The sequence below is a fragment of the Pleuronectes platessa genome, chromosome 5, assembly GCF_947347685.1.
Source record: "Pleuronectes platessa chromosome 5, fPlePla1.1, whole genome shotgun sequence".
Taxonomy (NCBI): Eukaryota; Metazoa; Chordata; class Actinopteri; order Pleuronectiformes; family Pleuronectidae; genus Pleuronectes; species Pleuronectes platessa.
In genome coordinates, this window is record NC_070630.1 from 5,140,104 (window position 1) to 5,163,334 (window position 23,231).

Consider the following 23,231-nt stretch of genomic DNA (forward strand, 5'->3'; position numbering starts at 1 on the left):
ACGGCTGCTCAGAAGCGGTCCACACTTGACCTGTTATGGTGTATTGACCAGGAGAAGTGGTAATTACCAGCTGCAGCGCAGGTCAATAACACTGCTTCATTGCTTAAAGATCTGTACTGTAAACAATGGAGTTGTTTGGAACACATGTTGTGTTTCTAGTAGTGGTTTCTTTTTTTTCTTTTTTATTCTCTTTTTATTTAGAAAGGCACATTTCCGTCACATACATTAAATACAGCTTTAGTCTGTCAAGGACATAAGAAAGGATGTATGTAGTAAGTTTGGGTGATTTTGTTCATATTGCCTTTCTGGGGTTTTGTTTTATGGACCTAAATTACTACATGTAGGAACAATAACAGAGGTAAAGAGAACGCATCACATCAAAAAAGGGGGATCACACAAAACACAAGTATATTAAAATAAAATCAGATCTAACTGGTTTTACATACTCAGTCCATTTGGTCCAGGTCTTATAAAAAATGTCTTTCTCGATCTTGACGGAAAAAGAGATCTTTTCCATAACATAAATCTCATACACAATTTCAATCCATTCATCATTGGTGGGAGGGTCCACTTTTAACTATTTCCTTGTGACACATTTCTTCTTATCTAGTAGTGGTCTCATCTGGCAGGTAGATATGAGTTTGTGTGCAGGGACCAGTTTGCTCCGAGTCGAATACGCAGCCATTTTCCACTTGGTGTTTCACAGTCATACCTCAGGGCACAAATTCATTAGTTAGAATGTTAGTTTTGGACGTCGGGATCAAACCCCTGAACATCACAACTGCTGCTCATCACTTAACTTACTGTGGAGACTGTTGGACAAGGACAGTCATGATGTTCAACATTAAATAAAAAAAACACTATAACATTTACTGGTGAGCCATGAATCAAATATTCCTTGCGCGCTCCTCTGTTTGTCCACTGCTGTATAGTTGCAGCGGTTGAAGAGTAAACAGATTCACCAGAAATAATGACGGAGAAAATCAATGAAGCGTCGTGAAAGTTGTCTGTGCGTGGGATGAAACAAATTAAAGGTGCGGAGCGAATACGTTTCAGTCTCTGCTGAAAGAGCCTTTACAAGTGATTTATTCCAAATGTGGAAATTCATACTCCACTGGTCCTTGTTATAATAAAGCTATTATGAAACAAAGCAAGTCGTTACATTAAATCACGGCGGTGTGATATTTAGATTTAGAAAAAACAGACCAGATTTCCAGACAATCACAAAAACACAGCATAGAGAGCTCTTGCATATTTTAACAGTTTATAAACAGTAAATTATCTGGGTGTATGAAGGGAGAACAATGATGAGTCTGTCCACATTCATATCATATCTGACTGTTTAAAGGACAGAAGATCTATGATGGAGGTATCTACTGACTGATTCAAGTTAAAGACTCTCCTCCAAAAAGATTCCTGTGATGAGTCCTTACATTTAAATCTACAGGCTAAATTCATGAGTTTAATATATTTTTCCTGGAAATCACGATTCTCACGTTTGATCAAGATAACATGTGATTTGAAAAAACACAATCATCGTTGCCCCATATATTTTTCTAACAGAGGTCATTGAAGTTATGCCATGTGTTAGTTTGGAAATCAGACAACTTTTCATACTTTCCAATTTTGGTAATATAATGCTGCCATCTGCTGGCAAATGTACACCAGGCAAGTTTGCAAGTAAATCCAATGAAATACCTGCACAAATTTTTAAATATAAAACTCTACATACAGGGCGAGCCATACTGAAAAGTACAATATGCTGATTTCATTAGTTTGCCAAATTCATTTTAAACAGATTCATATAAAATGTACATCAAACACCGGAGAAACAAAAAATACATAAAAGTCATAATAATTTATTTATATTTCAGTCTTAGGGGTTTATCAAGATTCATGTTCAATACCCAGATTTTTTTAATTGCTTGAGTGTAATCCACAAATCTGCACAATTCATCAGATAATCATTCCAAGAAAATTGGAGAAAGTCTTTCCGCGGTTGTTTTATCTATAATTCATAAGAAGAAAGAAAATCAACAGATTTCATAAACAGATACCCAACATATTGTTGACTATGTTGTCCAATTACTAATGCAGTATCAGACCTGAAAATCCTGTAATAGCCTGGTAGCAATACACAGTGGTGCCATTTGAGGGGAGAAACACCTGGGGCAAGATGTGATCTGTGGCACATAGGAGTATTAAAATTGCAAATTGAACTGAGGTCCTTGAGAAAATGCTCAGGTAAACATCTTTTTAATACTTATTTTTGAAAAATATGCCTATTAGCTGCAAAGAGCAAGAGCCGTGTGTCTCAGGATTGCAGAGATGTTGTTTCTGTCTTTTATTCCAATGAGGTCCCCGGTGGAACAGCTGAGCAACTCTCCATTAAAAAGGTGGCTCGTTCATTTCAGTTTATCAGGCACATGTGACCACGGGCTCACGATTGCATTTGTGAGCATGTAACACACATAAAACTAAACGAGCACTTGCAAATGCAAGGCTCCAAGTTTGACCCCTACCTCCCTTCAATGCCAAAATATATCTGAAAGACGTCACAACAGCCTTTCTCGCTTAAGAACTGGTAGAGTTGCCCGAGGTCCATGTGATTCCCTCTGTTCCCATGGGGGTCGAACATGGCCTCTTCAAAGCCTGTGAACTTGCGCAAGGATTCCACACTTTCCCCAGTCCTGCTGTCCTTGCACTGACGATCAAGGGGAATATCCTCCCTGTGTCGAATCATGATCTTCTTCCATGTCAGAACCTTCACTCTAAATTGAAGGGGGGGGGAGATTAGAGAAATTATAGACCTCAGACCTCAGCAAAGCTTCTGGCTGCAACATCAGCTGCTGAAAATAACCTCAGTGAAGTTACCTGGACCAGAACTCCTCGCAGGTCGACTGAAGCCCCTCCACACACACAACTCCAGGCTTCCCGGGCATGCTGAACCCCGACAGGCCGAGCTCCTTGGACCACTCCAGGATGTTCTTCCTCTTCGTCTTGTTGTAGATGTGGTGGCTGTAGATCCACAGTCGGGTGAACACTTCCTCCGTCCGGGGAGGCGCCTCTTTCTTTGGGGCCGGTGCTGCTGTTAAACTCTTACTTATGAAGAGCTGCAGGTTGTCTTTCACCCAGTCCACCGCAGAGAGCACACACACTTCCCCCAGGCAGTTTTCCACGAGGTGTGCGTTGAGCGCTGTGTGGAGCTGCGTCTGCTGGGCCCGACTGAGACCAGCACACCTACAGCACAAATCAGAAATGCTATGAGAAGAATGCAGACAAAATTCTATCCTATAAACTGAAAAACTCCAATGGAGGAAAATAACATCTGTAGTGCTAGACAAAAAAATAATTGTATGCTTTCTAATTAAAATAAATGACTGAATTCTCAGTGAAAATGTTTCTTAAAAGCAAATTACAAGCGATAGTTTTCTTTTACTGCTGCGGCAGTATTTTGAATTGTGATACATGAATCATCTGCCCGCTCCAACATGTCTTCTCAAGACCACGAGTTCACTCATTTTTTACTGTGACAACGTGATGGGGTTGTTTGTCTCAGTTATGGGCCGCCTGATTAAAGCGGACAGCAGACGATCCTGTGATTTATCCTCCAAGGCTACTATTGTCATTGATAGAGGTTGATATATCCTTTAGCAGCTTTCCAAAGGGTTTGTTCTATAACATGTGAGGCAAATTGGTGGCACCTACAGCAGCTTTCTTTACATCCAATGAGGCTTCACAGCAGAAAATGACCTATCATCACTTTACACTGCACAGGTTGTTGCTCATCTATGTCATTTTAAATCATTTCATCTCCGTATTAACCTACAACAATGGCACCGTTGTCCTTGACTTATTTTTGTGAGCAGGTAGAGATTTATTCATACACCACATTTTTTTAAACAGAGTGAATAAATAATTTGCATATTTAAATGCATAAAAAACACTGTTTATTCTCTTCTGAGAGATTTATATCCTTAAATATAAAAACAGAGATGTGAGGATCGGAGGAGCTGAGAAGTAGAATGAGGTGATCATATATCTTGAGGGCAAGAACATGCAGTGCCTTGTGTGTACTGAACAGGATATCGTCAATTCTAAATCTTACAGCATGCCAAAGTAGGGATTCAAGAACAAGGGTAATGTCGACCCACTTTTTTCTAGTTAGTAGCCCGGCAGCTTCTTTTTGATCGACCCCTGGGGGACTTTACACTGCGGGGGAGCCGAGGAGGACACATGATTGTCGATGCAAACCAGGTGAAAGATATGGCGCTTCCTCAGACAGAACAAAATGAAAACGTGCATGCTTGTGTTTTCTCACACTGTGAATTGCTGGAACTAACTTGACATTTCAAAACACCTGAAACATTCTTTTTTTTTTTTTTTATTTTATTCTCTTGCACTGATTTCGATCTTTCCAGTGCAATACATATGTTTTTTATCCAGACTTCTATTACTGTTCCTTTGCCATGGTGGACTTGGATTGACTGCATGTAAATCTTTCTCTCAGCATGTGCACATTCAACTAGCTTAAGCACATCACTATAGATGTATTGAGCACCTGAATTTGTGTGCACAATATTTATTTGTGTCTTCTGTCTGTTTTTTTGTTAATTGTTCTTATATTCCATTTATAATATATTATTTGAATCTGTATTTATTCTGCACTTGGGCTGCTGCAATACCTGAATACTGACCCTGGGAGACAATTCAGGTTAAGGATTATATAATTTGATAATATTTCATAAAATCACATCTTATCTTGCTGTTTTGCAAGATTCAGCTTTAAAAAGTGCAGTATAGATAATTATTGCGACCTCAGCAGATTAGTCATTTAACAGATAGTATGTGAAGAACACTGGATGAAGTCTTCTTACCGGACTGTTATCTCTGGTAACACACTGGGATATTCAGATGGATAAGCACAGGACAGAATGACGTCCGTCTGAATGGAGCAAGAAGAAAATTATTATATTTCAGGGCAGAGATGAATCACTGTGACATCCCATGACAGTCTGGTTAGGTTACCATGGCCGTGTTTGCGGTGTCCAGCCTCTGCTTGATGAGAAACTGGGGTCTGTGGGGACGAGGGGGGCTGTGTGCTGAGGCCGACCCCTCCACAAAGTCCCTGAGCTCAGCCACCGCCAGCTGGTCTGTGAGCTCCAGCTCCTCCACGGTGGGGAACATGCTGGTCAGCAGCTCGATCTCTGCGAGCTGAGCCTCAGCCCACTCCACGTAGGGCATGTTGATGGAGGTGAGCTGGAGCGATGACCTCCACTGCTACAACACAGTTAGAAAAATAAAGCAATCAGACACGTTTTCTGCCCACAGTTAGGGATGTTGTTCTCAAGTGAACAACAAGCTGCATGCCATTGAACTACTAAAAAAACTAATGCATGCAAACAAACTAATGAATGCTAGCAAACAAAGCAATGCTAATAAACAAACTAATAAATGCTAGCAAACAAAGCAATGCTAATAAACAAACTAATAAATGCTAGCAACCAAACTAATGCTAATAAACAAACTAATAAATGCTAGCAACCAAACCAATGCTAATAAACAAACCAATAAATGCTAGCAAACAAACCAAAGCATGCAAATAAAATAATAAATGCTAGCAACCAAACCAATGCTAACAAACAAACTCCTAAATGTTATCAAACAAACTAATAGATGCTAACACAATAGTAAATGCTAGCAAACAAACTAATACATTCTAGATAACAAACTGATGCATGCTACCATAAAACAATAAATGCTAGCAAAAGACACGTTTTTGAAGTCACCTCAGATTTACCTCACTGTTGAGGGTGTTGTCAGGTGTGAGAAGACAATGGAAGATATTTAAATAAGTTGTGTTTACAAATAAGCCAGATTTTAAACTTCACAGCTGTTCTGCTACGTCCACGTTACACTAAGCTAGTCCTGGTATGCTTGTTTCCCCTCGGACCCAAACGACGCACACCGGAAACGGCGCCTACCCGAACGGTAAAAACGGTGGCACTGTCCGGCTTCCGTTGTCTCTGCATGTGTCAGCTGGGATTTTTTTCTGCCGGGGAATCTGTGGAAGGAGAATTTTTTTGTGTGTCACTGTTAAAAAACGCTGCAGATTTAGTTCCCTCGCATTAAAATCGATTTAATCGACGAACCGAGTCGAAGTTATGTTCGTGTCGGAGAATCCGTCGTCGCAAAGTTAACCGGAACCGGTGGATCGTGGAGGTTTAGCGGCTCCGGCTGTGACAGTGAGTTGACTGGTCCGTGATGCTGGTCACTGGGGGTGGTTCAATGGTTTAATTGTCTTTATTGTTTACTGGGAAACAGAAACTGGTGCTAAAGCATGATAACACTGTGGTTAGCCGAAGTTAGCATTAGCTCCTGTGACTGATGTGTGTGTGTTTTTGTGTGTGATTCGCTTTTTTTATTGAAGGTGAAAAATGGGAAAGAAACGGGCGAAGGACAAAAGCCCCAGAGAGGATGAGGAGATCGACCTGACGGGTAAACAAACCAACAACCTCCTGGTGTTCAGACGACATGGAACAGGGCCCAGGCTGAACTTTCCTCTCATCCTGTTGTTCTTCTTCTTCTTCTATTGTTGTGTTCAGGGCCAAACTGCAGGCACATCAAGAAAGGAACAGACCAGACTCTCCTCAAGAAGCTGACGGGCAGCTCGGACTGGACCAGCTGTCAGGATTGTAAGCACGAAGAAAACAAAGAGAACTCTGACACCAACCAGGCGCAGGAGGAGGAGGAGGAGGAGGAGAGTGGAGGAGCAGCCGTGTGGATGTGTCTGAAATGCGGCCACAGAGTGAGTTCATTCAACCGGTTCCCTCTTCGGATGTTTTACCTTCTTTCTCTATCTAAACTCCCATGATGCTCTTCTCCACCAGGGCTGTGGGCGCCACTCTGAGAACCAGCACGCCATCAAACACTATGAGACTCCTCGGTCAGAACCCCATTGCCTGGTGGTCAGCATGGACAACTGGAGTGTGTGGTGAGTGTGATGCTGGGATTCATGGGGGGGGGGGCACACACAGGGCCTTCAGGAAGTATTCAGTCACTTCTTACACACGTTATTATGATGCCGAAAGAGTCGTGAATGATTAGGATTGATACCGTTGTCCCTATATTCTCAATAACCCCAAATGACAGTGGGAATCTATTGTCAGAAGTTTGGAAAAATAATAATAAATGGCCCTCGATTCAGTACTTTTTATTTGTAGAAGCCTCTTTGGGAGGAAATACAGCATTGAGATGTTTTTGCCTTCATCTTCAGGTTTCTACACAGATGTTCTATAGGGTTTACATCGGTCACACTGGACAGTCAGACACTTGCTTTGGATCAGTAAAATGCTGACAGGTTAACTCTAAATTAGGTTTTCTTCAAGGACCTTCAGTGTCTGTCTCCCCTGTCCCTCACACTAAAGACAACCTCCATGGCATGATGATGCCACCACCATGCCTCTCAGCAGGGATTGTATTACCTGGGTGTTGAGCAATCTGTCAAAATTACAAGTACTCTTTCTCCAGAGAAGTTCTGAAGCTCTGTGAGATTTACTGGTTCTGTGTCACCTCCCTGACAAAGGACCTTCTCTCCAGGTCACTGGGTTTTGCTCGGCTGCCAACTCTCATCAGAGTGCTGGTGTTTCCGGACTTCTTCCATAGTACCAATAATCCTGAGAACACTCAAAGCTTTGTAAATAGTTATATACTATATATGTAATTCTTTCCCTAGAGGTCTACAGAGGGTTCCTTGACCTTCATGGCCTGGAAGTGTGTGCCTTTTTAAACTATGTGCGGTCAATTCAATTTGTATGTGTGGCCTACAATCAAATGATAGAAACCATTGCCACAGAAAGGGTCTGAATTATATGTTATAATTCATCTGTAACATGTAATTATTCAGAAACATTTTCTTAAATTAGCCGCAATTTCCACACACAAATACTAAAATGACTCATAATGACAAACAATCATATTTTCATAATGTTTGTTGGAATTAAATCTTATTTAAACAATACAATCTGCAACACGATCAATGATCCACAAATCGCAGTTTTCTGATTTACTTCCTCAAACCACTGGACATTGTGTTTGAAAGGAAAACTACAAGCTTCTTCTCTCATGTGTTGTCGACCCTGCAGGTGTTATATATGTGACGATGAGGTGCAGTACTCCAGAACTGGGCATCTGTCTCAGCTGGTGACCAGCCTACAAAAGCAAAGTTCTGCAGAACCCATAAAGAGACCACAGAAAAGTGAGTACCACCGAGAAGTTCATCATCACTCTTGATTTTTTATTTATGAAAATGTGTTATTAAATGTCCACTTTTTGTTATTTAGGAGTGAAAGAGGAGGAGGTCTTGATGGAAGTGCAGCCGCAGACAGACACTGTGACAGTGATGGAAAGTGAAGACGCAGAGAACAAAGAAAACAAGCAGCAACAAAAGAAAAACACCAAGAAAGAGAGTGTTGTGAAAAAGCCCAGCCCACCTGAAGACCAAGGTGGTGTTTCAGTGAAGGGCCTGAGCAACCTGGGAAATACCTGCTTCTTCAACGCTGTCATTCAGGTACAACTCGGCCGCCATCACTCCTTTAAAGTGAGAGAAATTTTAAACTCTGGGGTCATTATTAACTTCTGTCATTGTCTTTTGCAGAGTCTCTCTCAAACGCTGCTCTTAAGACAGACGCTCAACAAAGTGCCAGAAGAGAAAATGAGTCTGGACATTAAACCTGTTGCCCCCTCAGACCTGGTGTGTTGCTGTTATCCTTCAAATGTTAAAAACAGTAGATGTATCCTTCCTGATATACAGCCGTTGTTCATTTAAGCCTTGTTTTTTATTCGGATTGCAGGAGCCTGTCACGGTGCAGTTGGCTCAGCCAGGATCCCTGACTCTGGCTATGTGTGGACTACTTAATGAGATCCAGGAATCCAAGAAGGGGACGGTGACACCGCAGGAGCTGTTCACTCAAGTTTGTAAAAGGTGAGGGGGACGACGGATTGAGGTGGAACCCGGTTGTGAGATTGTGCGTCTTCCTGTCATCGCTGCATCAATTATCATTCATCATCTTTTCCTTTTCCTGCAGGGCTCCCAGATTCAGAGGCTTTCAGCAGCAAGACAGCCAGGAGCTGCTGCGCTACCTTCTAGACGGGATGCGTGCTGAGGAGCATAAAGTACAGTATATACAGTGCCTTGCATAAGTATTCACCCCCCTTGGACTTTTTCCCATTATGTACTGTTACTAACTGGAATTCAAATAGACTTAAATAAACTTTTTCCCGTTTGATCAACAAAACAGGCATAGTACTTTGGAGGTGCAAAATAAATTTTATTGTTACACAAACAATAATGAGAACAAAAAAGTTGACATCTGTTGGGTGCATAAGTATTCACCCCCCTGTGTCAATACTTGGTAGAACCCCCTTTCGCTGCAATTACAGCTGCAAGTCTTTTGGGGTATGTCTCTACCAGCTTTGCACATCTAGAGATGGAAAGGTTTGTCCATTCTTCTTGGCAAAAAAGATGAAGCTCAGTCAGATTGGATGGAGACCGTCTGTGAACCGCAATCTTCAAGTCTTGCCATAGATTCTCTATTGGATTGAGGTCTGGGCTTTGACTGGGCCATTTTAAGACATTAACATTCTTTAATCCAAACCATTCCTTTGTAGCTCTGGCTGTATGTTTAGGGTCATTGTCCTGCTGGAAGATGAACCTCCGCCCCAGTCTCAAGTCTTTTGCAGACTACATCAGATTTTCTTCAAGGATTTCCCTGTATTTGGCTCCATCCATCTTTCCCTCTATTCTGACCAGTTTCCCTGTACCTGCTGAAGAGAAGCATCCCCACAGCATGATGCTACCACCACCATGTTTCACTGTTGGGATGGTGTGCTCAGGGTGATGGGCAGTGTTGGGTTTTCGCCACACATAGCATTTTGCATTGAGGCCAAAAAGTTCAATTTTGGTCTCATCTGACCAGAGCACCTTCTTCCACATGTTTGCTGTGTCTCCCACATGGCTTCTGGCAAACTCCAAACGGGATTTTTTATGGATCCCTTTCAACAATGGCTTTCTTCTTGCCACTCTTCCATAAAGGCCAGATTTGTGAAGTAGACGACTAATAGTTGTCCTGTGGACAGATTCTCCCACCTCAGCTGTGGATCTCTGCAACTCCTCCAGAGTAACCATGGGCCTCCTGGTTGCTTCTCTGATTAATTTTCTCCTTGTCCGACTCTTCAGTTTGGGTGGACGGCCTCCTCTTGGTAGGTTTGCGGTTGTGCCATATTCTTTCCATTTTCTTATGATGTGCTCAGAGAGATGTTCAAAGCTCTGGATGTTCAAAGCTCTGGATATTTTTTTATAACCTAACCCTGCTTCATATTTCTCCACAACTTTATCCCTGACCTGTTTGGGGAGCTCCTTGATCTTCATGATGCTGTTTGTTCAGTAATGATCTCTAACAAACTCTGAGTCCGTCAAAGAACAGGTATATTTATACTGAGATAAAATTACAGACATGTGGATCCTATTTACTAATTATGTGACTTGCAAATGTGACTTGTGAATGCAATTGGTTGCACCAGATCTTTGTTAGGGGTTTCACAGTAAAGGGGGTGAATACATATGCACTCAACACTTTTCAGATTTTTATTTGTAAATAATTGTGAAATCCATGTAATATTTCCTCCCACTTCCAAATGATGCACTATTTTGTGTTGGTCCATTACATAAACTCACGATGAAATTAATTTTAATCTGTCGTTATACCATGACAAAATGTAGAAAAGTCCAAAGGGGGTGAATACTTATGCAAGGCACTGTACTTCCAGTTTAGAGCATATATCACCGAGTATATACACTTAGAATACTCTAGAGCGGTCCATGTGACTATTTGTTGAATGGAAGTGTGTTGATTTGACATTGGAACAGTACACCAATGAAAATGCATCTATTATTCTAGATCATTGGCAGCAATTTAATCAAACTTAATCACAAATTTAGGACATTTAATTATTTATGAAAGGCAAAGATATGTTGCCAGATTTATTTTTCCTCATTGAAAGATGTTAAAGATTTAGCTTCCACCCGATAGTTTGTGTAATTTTCACAACTTGAGGATTTATCAGTGTAAAGAAGCTTAGAACTGTTGATATTCTGTGAAAATGTGATATAAAATGGTTCGTTTTTTATAATTTACATCTAAACGTTGTGTTTGTCTCTGCAGAGAGTAAGCACAGGGATCGTGGACGCTTTGAAACAATCCAAGAAAAGCACCGATGAAGAGCAGCTGAAAACACTAGTAAAAGGTAAGTCACTGGGATTTAAAATAGACATATTGTGGTTAAGTAGGAAACGTGTGTATCCCTCCATAGTATGTCTTGGTTCACCTAATAATTAAATGTGGCGTTCTGATTTCAGAGTACGAGAAAAATGGGTTTCCGCAAAACTTTGTCGACAAAGTTTTTGGTGGGGAATTGACCAGCACCATAATGTGTCAGCAGTGTAAAACGGTATGTACTGTTGATAAACCTTTTAACGATAACTGGTGAGTGTTGTGTCCGTGTGAAGCTTAACAGCCACTTCTTTGCACTTGCAGGTTTCTGTAGTGACCGAAATGTTTTTGGATCTTTCTCTTCCCATTTCTGACGAGGTAAGACCCTCAATAGTCGCTGTGTTGCTCATTATAAACAAGTTAAATGCATGTTGCTCATTATGACTACAATCCTACAGGCAAATAAAAAGAAGAGCCTGAAAAAAGCCTTTCAAAAGACCAGTGAGCCGAGCCCGGAGGACAGAATCAGCCCTGCTCTGACCAACGGGGACGATGACAATGGCGTTACCAGCGGGGGGGGCGAGCAAGTACCAGCAGAAGAAGGCCAAGAAGCAGGCCAAGAAGCAATCTAAGGTACGTCAGTGGATCTGTACGAATGGATCTGGCCTTCACTCGAGGAAACACCGTGCACAATGAACTAACCAGCCTTGTCTTTGATTACAGCAGCAGAAGAGGCAGCAGAAGTTTGAGGACAGAGTCACCTTGGATCATCTCACACCTCCGAGCTGTTCAGAGAGCGACCAGATGGATCCTTCTCCCAGCACAGAGGAAGGGGAAACTGTTGTCACTGAGATACATAAGGAAGAAGAAGCAGAAGGAGAAGCAGCCCCCCCGAGTGACGGAGACGCTGCACAAATCCCTGCCGCTGATGTGGATGCACAGGACCAGGACACAGTCCAGGCTGAGAAAGAAGAGGAGGGCGAGGATTCCGAAACCGACTCATCTGCTAATTCATCCGTCAGCAACCGGTTTGAAGTCCTGTCGAAGAACCAGGAATCAGAGGACGGCGTCTTGGATGACGGCAACACATCTGACGTGGCGCCGGAGGCAGAGGAGGATACACAGCTGGTGGATGAAATGGAGAAAGTCACCCTGGATGAGGCCTTCATACAGGACTCGGATGCTGCGGATCAAAGCACAGAGGCTGAAGATGAGCCACCGGAAGAGAGAGAGTACACTGTCGTGAACCAGGACCCGGAGCTGGCCTTCCACACGCTGGCTTCCAGAACGACCCCCGAGAAGATGGCCTGCTCGGTGGAGTCGTGCCTGTTCCAGTTCACTGAGGTGGAAACCCTCACGGACAACAACAGCCTGTTGTGCGTCACCTGCACCAAACAGCGGGGGAACAAAAACAAAGCTGCAGGTGTGTGGAATTTCTCTCATGAACACATTTGACCTGTTGTTGATGCTTTTATCTCCTCGTGTAAACTCATGAACTGTACATCTGGATGTGGGGCAGTACACTGTCACAAATCCCTTTTGCATTTCAAGATGAACAAAAATTTGTTTTTCTTTGCTTGTGCTTTGTTAAGGATCCAAGAACAATGTCTACACCGACGCCTTGAAGCAAATGCTGATCTCTTCTCCCCCACCAGTACTTACCCTTCACATGAAGAGATTTAAACAGGTGAGACGGGTGAAGTAACATTTTTACAGCTTGGACTCACTTGTTATTATAGTTTAATTTAGTCTTTTGTAAGGTACTGAATCATTTATTTGTGCAATATTTAACCACTTGTTTTCCTATAGAGTGGACACGGTATTAGTAAAGTGAACCGACACGTCCAATTCCCCCTAATACTGGATTTGGCTTCTTTCTGTGTGGAGAAATGCAAGGTAAATACCCCAATTAATGGCTTTTATTATTCACAAATAATTGTATCGCTGTTTTATTTCAGGGCACTAACAAAAAGTTTGTCTCCACACAGAACGTGACGGAAGGAGAGACTCGGATTCTGTATAGTTTATACGGCATCGTGGAGCACAGTGGAACCATGAGGGGCGGGCATTACACAGGCTACGTGAAAGTGCGACCCGAGGGCCCTAAACCCACATCCAACGGTCACGCATCAGATGGTAGGCATGACCACAAACAGAGAAACAATTTGCTGCTGGTGTTTTACTTATCTGTTCACTAACTTGTTCCTTTAAAGCAGGAGATGTGGAGCCAGCCAAAGGATCCTGGTTCTATGTGAGTGACACAAGCGTTCAGCCTGCGAGCGAGAGCAAAGTCCAGAGCTGCCAAGCCTACCTCCTGTTCTACGAAAGGATCCTCTGATCGCACCGTGCCTCTCTACTCAGGAAATCCAAACCAGCCAATAATGCTGCTGCTGCTGCTGCTGCTCCAGCTCCAGTTTCCACAGCTGACCGATAGAACTCAATGGTTCTGGTCCCAGAAGTAAAAAAAATCCCATTTCATTTTCTGAATACAGTCTGATTATGAGCCATAGTATAGAAACCATCCAGTGGAGACCTACCACAGGCTGTGGGCCCCTCACCCTGTGACAATTACATGATATGCACCTGTATAAAGCCTCAAGTGAGTAAGATAGTACCCGCTTTTTAAAAGAAAACATGTTTTATTTGTAATATCATGAAGAAATACTTTACACACTACACACAATCATCAGGTGGAATAGCGACGTCCCCGATTGGTGGAGCCAGCTGCTGCCCTGTAAATGTAAACACAAAAGGGCAATGGATTCTGGGATGTGTAGTTTATTTACCCAAACCATCCTTGTACCTTTTTTGGTTTTTCAATCATTTTATTTTGGTCAGAATGAAATATTTTAGGGTCCCGATTCAATTCCAGACTTAAACCTCCTTTTTAAATACAGATTTTTCTGAAATGGGAAAATTTACTGCTGGAACCAGAACCGCTCTTGAAAAGGTGTTCATTGTATTTTTTGCTCTCTACTTGTCAAAGACTCAAACGGGCTCTGACTCAAACTGACTCTAAACACTTTTGACACGTGTTGACATTTTTTCATCCGATGGCGATGTGGTACGCTGCTCCGGGAATCGAACTGTTTCTCACATCGACAGGTGAAAAACAAGGACAATAACAAGGACAATAACATGCAAGTGGAGACGGACTCTCAACAGATTTTGGGGATTTGAATTTCAGGAAGTAGGAGGAGAAGGATTCGTCAAAGCAAAATATTTATATGTCTCCTTTTTTTTAAATGAAAACACATCAACATCATGTGATTAAAAGCTAACAAATGAGGCATGTGTCTTTCTTTGTGTTGTGACTGAATATAAATATTGTTGTGATATTGTAATTTGAAATATTGTGGCCCATCTGAGGCCTGTGGCAGTGAGCATGCGCAGTGAGTGCAGCGCTTCCTGGTCCGGGCTGTCACATGACCAGGGGAACGTTCGGGTTCCGGATGATCATCCCCACGCTCTTCTAACAAGTGGCAGTAGCGTCCCGCTGACATGGCAGGTCAGTCAAACTTTAGCCCTTTTTTAAACTTTCATCTCTACGAAGTTTGTTGTTTTGTTAATTTTTGTTTACTTCTACGCGATAACAGGAAGCTCGAGCGGTGTGCTCGTGAAGCTAATCGTCCGGCCTTGCTAAAGCTTCCCCCCGCTCGGAATTAAAACTCAGCAAAATATGACCGGAAACATCTTTAATAGCATATTTTAATGTGCTTGTTTACAAACGTCGTTCTTTATTGTCTCATTACGCAACGTCACGCTGATCCGCCAGGCCCCAGCTGAGCTTATCATGAGTCAGCGATTTAAACTTGCTGCCCAAGTTAGAAATGAAACTCGTCCAGGCTCCGGTGACTCATCATTTGTCTTAAAGTGCTGATGCTAATTGTTTGTTTTTAACGTGATTTCTGAACTAGTGTTAAAGTTTTTAAGTAGTTTAGTGTATCACAGGGTTTTTACTTAATAAAGACAACTGCATCGTTTTCATTAGCTTCCCTCTCACGTGACCCGCTGAAACAAACATGCTGAGTTAGTAGATTTTAGTCCTAATATTTGAAGTATTATTATTAATAGTTTTAAAACTTATATTTTTCTATAGCTTCAATGTGATGTGACCCACTGACTCCAATCTAGGGCCAAGTTGTAGTATAACCCTACTTTACACTGGACACACCCATTTTCTATTTGATTTCAGTGCTTCTGCTATCTCATTTGAATATTAATATTTAAAAAATCATATTTTCTTTTTCCTTTTTTTTCTATCATGGAACCAAGGAACTCAAATTCTTATCCGATATTATTGGTACAGACAAACAGGACATACCTTTTTTTTATTGGATTTTTGTGTGTCCTTTATTTAACATGAGTAAACAGGTAACAAAAACACACACAAATATATGTATTTATTATATCTTTTTGTTTTCTTAATGCTGAATTGCATTATTACATTATATAGTTGTAATGGTATTACAATCATTAAGTAAATGTAAGTTATTTTCCTATTCTATTTGAATATTCCTACATCAAACCTTTGTGTTTTATGAAACATTAGTATAAGAAGCACCAGAAAGAGGTGTGTCCTGTGTATCTAGGGTAATAATACAATATCTAGTATTGTTTTTGAGTTACAGTGATTGAAAAAAAATGCTTTCTTAAATATGTATATTCATATATAGTGATTGATGCGCTAAAATCCATTTATAATGGATCGTAAAAAAACATTTCACTGATTCTTCAAATATCTTGTCTTTACAAAACGTCAGTCTATAGCCTGAAAGTATAGTTATTTCATAGAAGAAGAATAAAAAGAGGACTCAGGTTTTTTATCAAGTTATCAGAATTGTTTGCAGATTATTTTTGACTAACTTCAGACATAGTTTACATTGTGGTTTTATTCTGACTGTTGTGTGTTGTCTGACGCAGGCTGAGCTTGTAGGAACCATGTCGCTCCCAGCCCCTCGCATGTCAGCGTTCACGTTTCAGTCGGCCGTGCACAGCGCCCACGTGCTCCGGTGTCTGAACGACCAGCGGCAGCAGGACGTCCTGTGCGACGTGACGGTGGTGGTGGGGGGGGACCGGAGTTTTCGGGCCCACTGCTCCGTCCTGGCCTCCTGCAGTGAATACTTTCACAGCCGGGTCGCCAGCGTCATCAGACCGAACGCCATCATCACCTTGCCGGAAGAGGTCAGTGGAAAAAGAAACGACACTGCAGACATGTTGTTGGGCGTCTGAGCTTGTTATCTTTGTTAGTTACAGTTTCAGAGAAACGTGTCGAGATCAGTTCCTCTTTCTCAAATGTGTAAGTCATCTGAGGGAGTGGGAAACGAGGCTGTTCTGTTCTTGACAGGACTTTCCCATGAAACCAATACATTTTAGCAGAGTATCAATAATGTGCTTTTATCACCTTAAAACAGGTTCTCGTTATCAATAGCTTAAATCTCGATTTACATTGAACAAGCTATAATATCTATAAATCAGTAGATGCAAGAGCAGCCACCAAACACTGCAGGAAAAAATGGCCTGTTACCCCTTGCACTTACAAACAAACATAGCAATTTAGGCAACAACAATTTTGTATATTTCTCAGCCCCCTAAAGAATAATTCAGTTTATTACAGCGAGTTGTTTATTAGATACTGGAGTTAATGTATTGTAAAGTTATTAACTCTTAATGTATGTGTCGTTTTAGGTAACTGCCCTGTTGAAGGGAGATTGCTTTGCTACCGTTTAAACTGTTCACATGTTTTATACTTTCATTTTTAGAATATGTTGCTGTCTCTTCTGTCCGCAGGTGACCGTGGAGGGGTTTGAACCGTTGCTTCAATTCGCCTACACATCCAAGCTGCTCTTCACCAAAGAAAACATTCACGCCATTCACAGCAGTGCTGAGTTTTTAGGCTTTCAAGACTTGGAGTCATCGTGCTTTGATTTCCTCATCCCAAAGTTGTCTGGAGGCAGAAGGAGCTCAGAGGAGGTCCACCGGAGAGCCTGCTGTCGGAGCCGGGATCCCAGCACCGGTTTAGGCTCCAGTGTTGAGAGCAGCCAATCAAAATCACCGCTACCTTCAGCAGGAGATGAACAAACAAACTTCCCATCCTCGTGTCCTCAGCCCGCTCAGAGCCAGACGAATGACAGGGAAGACAACTTCTGTCTGGAGAACTGCGGGCCACAAATGGCCCCCTTAACTCTGGAGTTGACCGCAAGTGGAGTGTGCCCCATGTTGTCGTTGCCCTGCCCGGACTCCGACAAAGCAGATCCTCCGTCTCAGTTTTGCGAGAGGGACATTTTAGAGATAGGAGACGTGTGTAATCAAAGTGAGTTCAGCTTGGCAGACTGTGGCTTGCCCTGTGAGCTGTCGACCCCCGGGGACGTGAACCCGCCAGAGCTCATCGAGCCGGCAGGCGAGGACGTCAAACAGGCGGTGGAGACGCTTGGTGCTGAAACCAACTGTAACCCCGGTTCGTGTCCAGTCAACACATCAGGGGCAGGAAACTGCAGTGAGTCATTGGAGCAGAGGGCTGCTGGCCTCGGACAGAGGATGACAGGTGATCTCTCAGACCCGGCACTGGCTGCTTTAAGCCCCGCGGAGGGATTTGGGAAGAGGAGCAGTGTGGAGAGGGAGGTGGCTGAACATCTGGCAAAAGGATTTTGGTCTGACCTATGCCCGACTCAAGGTCAACCCCTCCCCCTGGATCCCATGGACCAAAACAATTTAGCCAAAGCATCAGACTTTCATTGGCTTAAGCAGCTGGACTTTAACTCCAGTGCAGGAGACTGCCCTTTCCTCAGGGACCTTGGGACAGGTGATGACCTCGCTCCACGCACCGACACGTTGTCCCAGACAGAAGAGAGCCCGTGCATGTCCTCCTCGATCAACTCTGGGGACGACTCGGACCTGGACACAGATGGAGACACTGAGGCCAACAAGAAAAGAGCTGCAGAGGTCGTTGGAACACGCAACTAGTGTTTTATTGTTGATAGTTATAGATATTTAGTAAATTAATGTCGCTTAATCCTGTTCTCCACAGATTCAGCTCCCATTCCCAGTGGAGCAGATCTCAGCGCTGAGCCGGAGTGCCTTCCAGCAGCTTCTGAGAAACTATCAGCTGACTCCAGATCAGCTGGAGTTTGTCCATGACGTCCGTCGACGAAGCAAAAACCGCGTGGCTGCACAGCGCTGCCGAAAGCGAAAACTAGACAGCATTCAAAATCTAGAATGTGAAATCAAACGATTAGTAAGTTACCTTCAATGTGTCCTGTGTCTGCAGCATATGACTGAACTCAGTGTCTCTCTAAAGTAAAAATGTATTTGTGACCTTTATTGACCTCTAGTGGTGAACCTTTCATTTTACAGAGTAGTTTTAAGTAAAAATTACTTTTGTGCAAATCAAAAGAAGTCGAGGAAGCGACTGCTGCTTCATTGTCGCCCTCTCCACAGAAAAGTGAGAAGGAGCTGCTGCTGCAGGAGCAAACGGAGCTGGAGCAGAACCTGGAGGAGATGCATCAGAGTCTGTGCGGCTTGTGTAAAAGTGTGGAGTCGGGTTCCGATCAGGAACACCTGCAGCTTCTTGCCAAGCTCTCCTCGCCGGACTTCACCGTCCCCTCCCCGAGCCGCCTGGTCAAAGCTGAGGAGTCGCACATCACTATCGAAATGGTAAGTTGTTCTGCGGAGTGTGACCCAGAGGCGACGCCTGCAGACTCGGCTCAGAGGGCTTCACCAGAGGCTGGCCCTCTTCCTGAGGAGGCGGGTTCTCCACAGAGCGGCTCTGCTCCTGCATCTTTTCTCAACACTTGTCTGGACATGAACAGCAGCTTGTAATTGGACTCAAGTTCATCTGTTGAACATTCAGTATAGAATGTTTTCCTCTACTGGGAAAAGACACACGTTTCCTGTGTATTTCACAGGAGGATTTTTTGACATGCATAAATGTCATGGTTCCTTTGTTGTATTTCTAATATGCATTTCACACAGAATCCAGTGTTTATCACCATTTCAAAGGTGCTGACAATGTTCAGGTAGTTCCCAAGATGATGCAAATTAGCAGGACTAATTAACTAAGTTTCTCAGGGACACACTTAACCTGACTGTGTTTTGATTGCTAAAATACTTCTCTTTGCACACACCCCCCCCTCCTACACACCCACACAGACTCACAGTGTTCGATGCCGTGTTCTGTCGTTATAAGTTTAAAACATACAGTTTTATTCCACCGGTAAATATGCAAAGCACTAACAAAAGTATTGTTCAAGGAAACGGTATCACTAACATAATATGCACAGTTTAAAAGAATAACTGTCGGCTTACTCCAGTGTTCGTGGAGTGGTTGCAGTTTGACTGAAAGTTTTGTAACAGAGCATTAGTTATAGTATTTGATGCAAATATGTGCCTTATGCAATATGCAGTAGTTTAATATGAATAGAGAAAGGTCACCTTTGTTAGTTCTTGTCTCGAGGACTGTTGCACATTAACCCAGAGCCTGCTTTCTCTTATGTCTACTTCTGCCTGCATGTCCAGTATTTTTAAAGAAATGCTTTCACAGGTTACACTTTGAAATAAACAGCATTTTGTTACCATTCAGCGTTTTATTTCTGCTAATTGTATATACCACTCAAACGAGGTGAAGTGCCACACGTTGGCCAGTAGATGTCAGTGCAACTCTACCTCCCCAGCTCCTTTCACCCATTAATTGATTGAATTTGCCTTTGGCTCTTTCTTGAGAAATATTCATGGAAGATTAATTCTTTAAGTTGTTTAAACTTTGAGTCATGACACAATCGACCAAACTGAAAAGATGGAGAAATAAAAAAGTCATGGAAGTTTGAACTGAGCTCTAAATGAGGGACAGGAAGCTGTTTCAGAATTGCAATTATATTTTGTCATAGTTAGTATGACACTGTTTAATAGTCAAAACTCAACAGTTGCACATCGATTAGGCAGTTTTACTATAGTTTTATAGATTAGGTCATGGAACTAAATTAGGGCTGAAATAATAGGAAAACTTAGATGAGGGTGATAAAAGACCTAAGACCCTGAAACTCTGCAGACAAGAACTTAGGAAAAACCTGTTGCTCAGCAGTGCAGGTGTAGGTGTAAGATGCAAAATGCTTTGTGCTCAAGACTCACAAATGTAAATCAGCCTAATTGATTCTGGCTTTGATTTCATTTGAATAAACCTTTATTAGTAACCTGCAGCATCGTTGCTTCAGAAGCAGAGGATGTGACTAATCTCTAATTTACGAATCTGCACATTCAGGTTTAGCGAGATGGAGATTGAGCACAAAGCAGAAGCTCTTCACTCGTCATCAAACCATTGTGTATAGTAACAGTTAGCTGTCAGACAAGGAAAGAACAGTACCTGAGAAAGTGACTCTATCACAGTTATTGTTGAAGAGACTCCAGTTTCGGTTTAGGTTGGACATTTGTGGTAAATGCAAATAAAACACACAATAATTTCAGATTTTCTTATCTGACAAAAGCCTCGTCAGCTTGAAAAGGATTGTCATTCTGTTTAAAAGATTTGAAGAGCACTGTTTATTCATCAAATCCAACATGGTGGCAATCACCATCTGATAATTATTATTTTTACTTAGCGTTATTTTTGCAGTGTTCTGCTGATGACCAAATCAAAACTGGGATGAATATTATTTAAGATTTAAAGTTGTTTGGGTTTTAAAAGCTCAAACTAAGTGCTCCCTCTCGTTACAGAGTGGAGATCAAACCAGTGTTTAACCAACAAGTTTTATAGAGAACAACCATTCCAGTGAAATATCCCCTTCAGAGTTCAACAAGCAAATTTATCAAGATGTTTTTATCAGTGGATATAAATGTCCTGTGCTGTTCTGTAGCAATGGAATATAAAGCAATCTGTAACCTTGAAGCAACTAATAAAACTCGTCTTTGAGAAGTTCACACGCAGACGCACACTCCTGCACGAAGCTGCAGCCCTTAACTCTGCAAGTAGCGCTGCATCTAAAAGTCAAAGGGATTAGATGGAGATAATGCCACGGTCATCAGATATCATCTCCCCCCGAGCTGCCATGACACACATCTGCAGAAAGAGCCTCAAGTGGAAGTCTGTGGACACCTTCGAACACCGAGCCGCTCCTAGGAGTCGAGAGTCGGACCTGTTTCTGAACTTCACTCCCTAACCCCCCCCCCCCAAAAAAAAGAAGGAGGCTGCCGGTGTGTTTGCATCTTTCACGCACAGTTCAGATTCTGGAGCATTGTGGCTCAAAAAGTAAGATTATCCTCCTCTGCAAGCTACACAGGACGAGCGACTTGATTTGAGGAGGAAGCAGCTGTGCGCCATGGCAAGGTCAGGGGCCCGTAATCCGCGGCCTCATTCATGCGAGATTAAAAACCTGCTCCGAGTTCTCATTAAGAACGCAGGGTTAGAAGATTAAAGACCAGCAAACAAAATGAAAGCAGTTTAAGCCCAATCCTGGAATTCATCAGAATACCAAAACCTTAAACTGTCATTACAACGTGAGATTAATGCAAAGCCCCCTTGAACTCTGTATCTCTCTTGATATGTCTTCTGTGGCAGAGCCTATATTTCCTTTTTCTCCCCCCCCCCCAAAAAAAATATCTGGACCAAGATGTCTCAGCTTTTTCATTTTTTCCACACCTCCCTTCTTTTCTGATTTACTACTGTAATTTATTAATTTTTGTTTAGATAAAGCATCATAAGTAAGAATTGGCTCAGATTACTGTCAATGTAACCACCAGTCCTTTTTGATTCTTCTGTTATGTCACACAATGCATGGTTTTATTTTTTATAAAGTGTTGATCTATGTCCCTTTCACCTACTTTTTCCAGTGAGCCAGGTCGTTATCCTCCCACAGACAGACTCCGCAATACTAAGGTAGCAAGGATTAGGAAACAGGAGGCAAGGGGGGGATTAGAAACTAAAACATCTGGAAGTTAGCTTGCTAAATCAGAGACAATATATATGTGCTAATAAAATGCTTTTTTTTTCAGGAGGGTTACACGGCATGATTCTTTTTGGACCACAGTTGTTTGTGTTGTTTTTCTTTTTCAAGGACAGGATAGTGCACGTCCGATGGCCCTTTCTTCAAAGCCCAACAGTCCCCTTCAATTCAACACACTTGTACATATCACTTCCCTTAATGTTCCTGAGTTTTTTTTTATCATCAAGATCCATGGATTCTTCTCTGGGAGATCCACCCTCTGATCTGTAGCCGCACCAACATACTACTGGGTTCTCCCCTGATTCACATCCCGTCCTTCCACCAAGTTTCATGGCATTTCGACCAGTCGTTTTCTTTTTTTGCATAATCGTGCAAGAACCAAAAAAAATCTGTGGCACGATCTATTTGTCTTGACCTCAGTTAACACCAGATTACAGCCTGACAGCTTTCAGATTCCGTCCCGTCTTCTGCCCCTCATGTTGAATAAAGATGGCGGCGGCTGCAGCCATGTCCTTCACGCACTCCTCCTGCTTGTGGAGCTATGAAGTGGGCATCGAGCTGGAGGTTCTTCAGCAGGGGTCAAAAATCCTCGAGAAAGACACAATACTCATACAGTATAATCAATTCCAGCATAAGGTCCGTGACCTTCTTGCAACACAGCATAAGTCTTATAAGCTGTTGAGCTACTGTAACTGATTACATGCTGCAGTCACTATGAACCTCATTTTGGGGGGAGCGCGCAGAGAGAGGGGCTGTATCCCATTGACAGGATTATATAAATGAGGAGCATAATACTGTAATCTCCCAGAGAAATTAGAGAAACCAGGGGACATGTCGAACCGAGCCCCGGCTCGCACCCGGCTCTGCAGCCGTCAGATTGTCAAGCAGCTGGTTGTACAGTGACGGATTACATTCACACTTGTGTTATTTTTTTCTACGGTAACAGCCCCTCACTGTGTTGCATCCGTGGCACCGTGGAGGCGCAGGGTAACGTGTCTTTTCAGGACGTGATCCGGGAGAGAAGTGGTGC

General features: G+C 42.5%; 3 protein-coding genes across 4 annotated transcripts; 2 read left to right on the forward strand and 1 right to left on the reverse strand.

Annotated features, from left to right (window-relative positions):
- Window positions 1-1,899: 1,899 nt before the first annotated feature.
- On the reverse strand, window positions 1,900-5,962 carry rwdd2b (RWD domain containing 2B). Of its 2 annotated transcripts, none has more exons than XM_053423015.1 (5): window positions 5,790-5,962; window positions 5,029-5,280; window positions 4,878-4,945; window positions 2,875-3,240; window positions 1,900-2,771 (listed from the first exon to the last, which is right to left on the reverse strand). In XM_053423015.1, exons 2-5 carry the CDS (start codon window positions 5,242-5,244, stop codon window positions 2,519-2,521), a joined length of 903 nt encoding a protein of 300 aa, XP_053278990.1. In that variant the 5' UTR covers window positions 5,245-5,280; window positions 5,790-5,962; the 3' UTR covers window positions 1,900-2,518. The 2 variants fall into 2 exon arrangements, with proteins under 2 accessions (XP_053278990.1, XP_053278991.1); XM_053423016.1 differs by having other exon boundaries at window positions 5,801-5,960.
- Window positions 5,963-5,980: 18 nt separating this feature from the next.
- On the forward strand, window positions 5,981-14,558 carry usp16 (ubiquitin specific peptidase 16). Its single transcript, XM_053423014.1, is given in 19 exon segments — window positions 5,981-6,245; window positions 6,431-6,498; window positions 6,606-6,808; window positions 6,891-6,994; window positions 8,145-8,257; window positions 8,343-8,569; window positions 8,657-8,752; window positions 8,853-8,983; window positions 9,087-9,174; window positions 11,223-11,304; window positions 11,417-11,508; window positions 11,595-11,648; window positions 11,729-11,851; window positions 11,853-11,903; window positions 11,994-12,693; window positions 12,863-12,957; window positions 13,080-13,166; window positions 13,259-13,406; window positions 13,487-14,558. Coding segments are annotated over 18 exon segments (2,577 nt in total). The 5' UTR covers window positions 5,981-6,245; window positions 6,431-6,437; the 3' UTR covers window positions 13,609-14,558.
- Window positions 14,559-14,689: 131 nt separating this feature from the next.
- LOC128440556 (transcription regulator protein BACH1) lies at window positions 14,690-19,843 on the forward strand. Its single transcript, XM_053423304.1, has 5 exons — window positions 14,690-14,778; window positions 16,194-16,454; window positions 17,061-18,212; window positions 18,298-18,504; window positions 18,708-19,843. Exons 2-5 carry the CDS (start codon window positions 16,212-16,214, stop codon window positions 19,086-19,088), a joined length of 1,983 nt encoding a protein of 660 aa, XP_053279279.1. The 5' UTR covers window positions 14,690-14,778; window positions 16,194-16,211; the 3' UTR covers window positions 19,089-19,843.
- The last annotated feature ends 3,388 nt before the right edge of the window (window positions 19,844-23,231 follow it).

Coding starts and splice junctions, on each gene's coding strand:
- LOC128440556 (XM_053423304.1), top strand. CDS start 16,212: ATGTCGCTCCCAGCCCCTCGCATGTCAGCGTTCACGTTTCAGTCGGCC. Junction 16,455..17,060: donor TCATCACCTTGCCGGAAGAG/GTCAGTGGAAAA, acceptor TTCTGTCCGCAG/GTGACCGTGGAGGGGTTTGA. Junction 18,213..18,297: donor ACAAGAAAAGAGCTGCAGAG/GTCGTTGGAACA, acceptor TGTTCTCCACAG/ATTCAGCTCCCATTCCCAGT.
- rwdd2b (XM_053423015.1), bottom strand. CDS start 5,244: ATGCCCTACGTGGAGTGGGCTGAGGCTCAGCTCGCAGAGATCGAGCTG. Junction 4,946..5,028: donor ACACCGCAAACACGGCCATG/GTAACCTAACCA, acceptor TGCTCCATTCAG/ACGGACGTCATTCTGTCCTG. Junction 2,772..2,874: donor TGCGAGGAGTTCTGGTCCAG/GTAACTTCACTG, acceptor CCTTCAATTTAG/AGTGAAGGTTCTGACATGGA.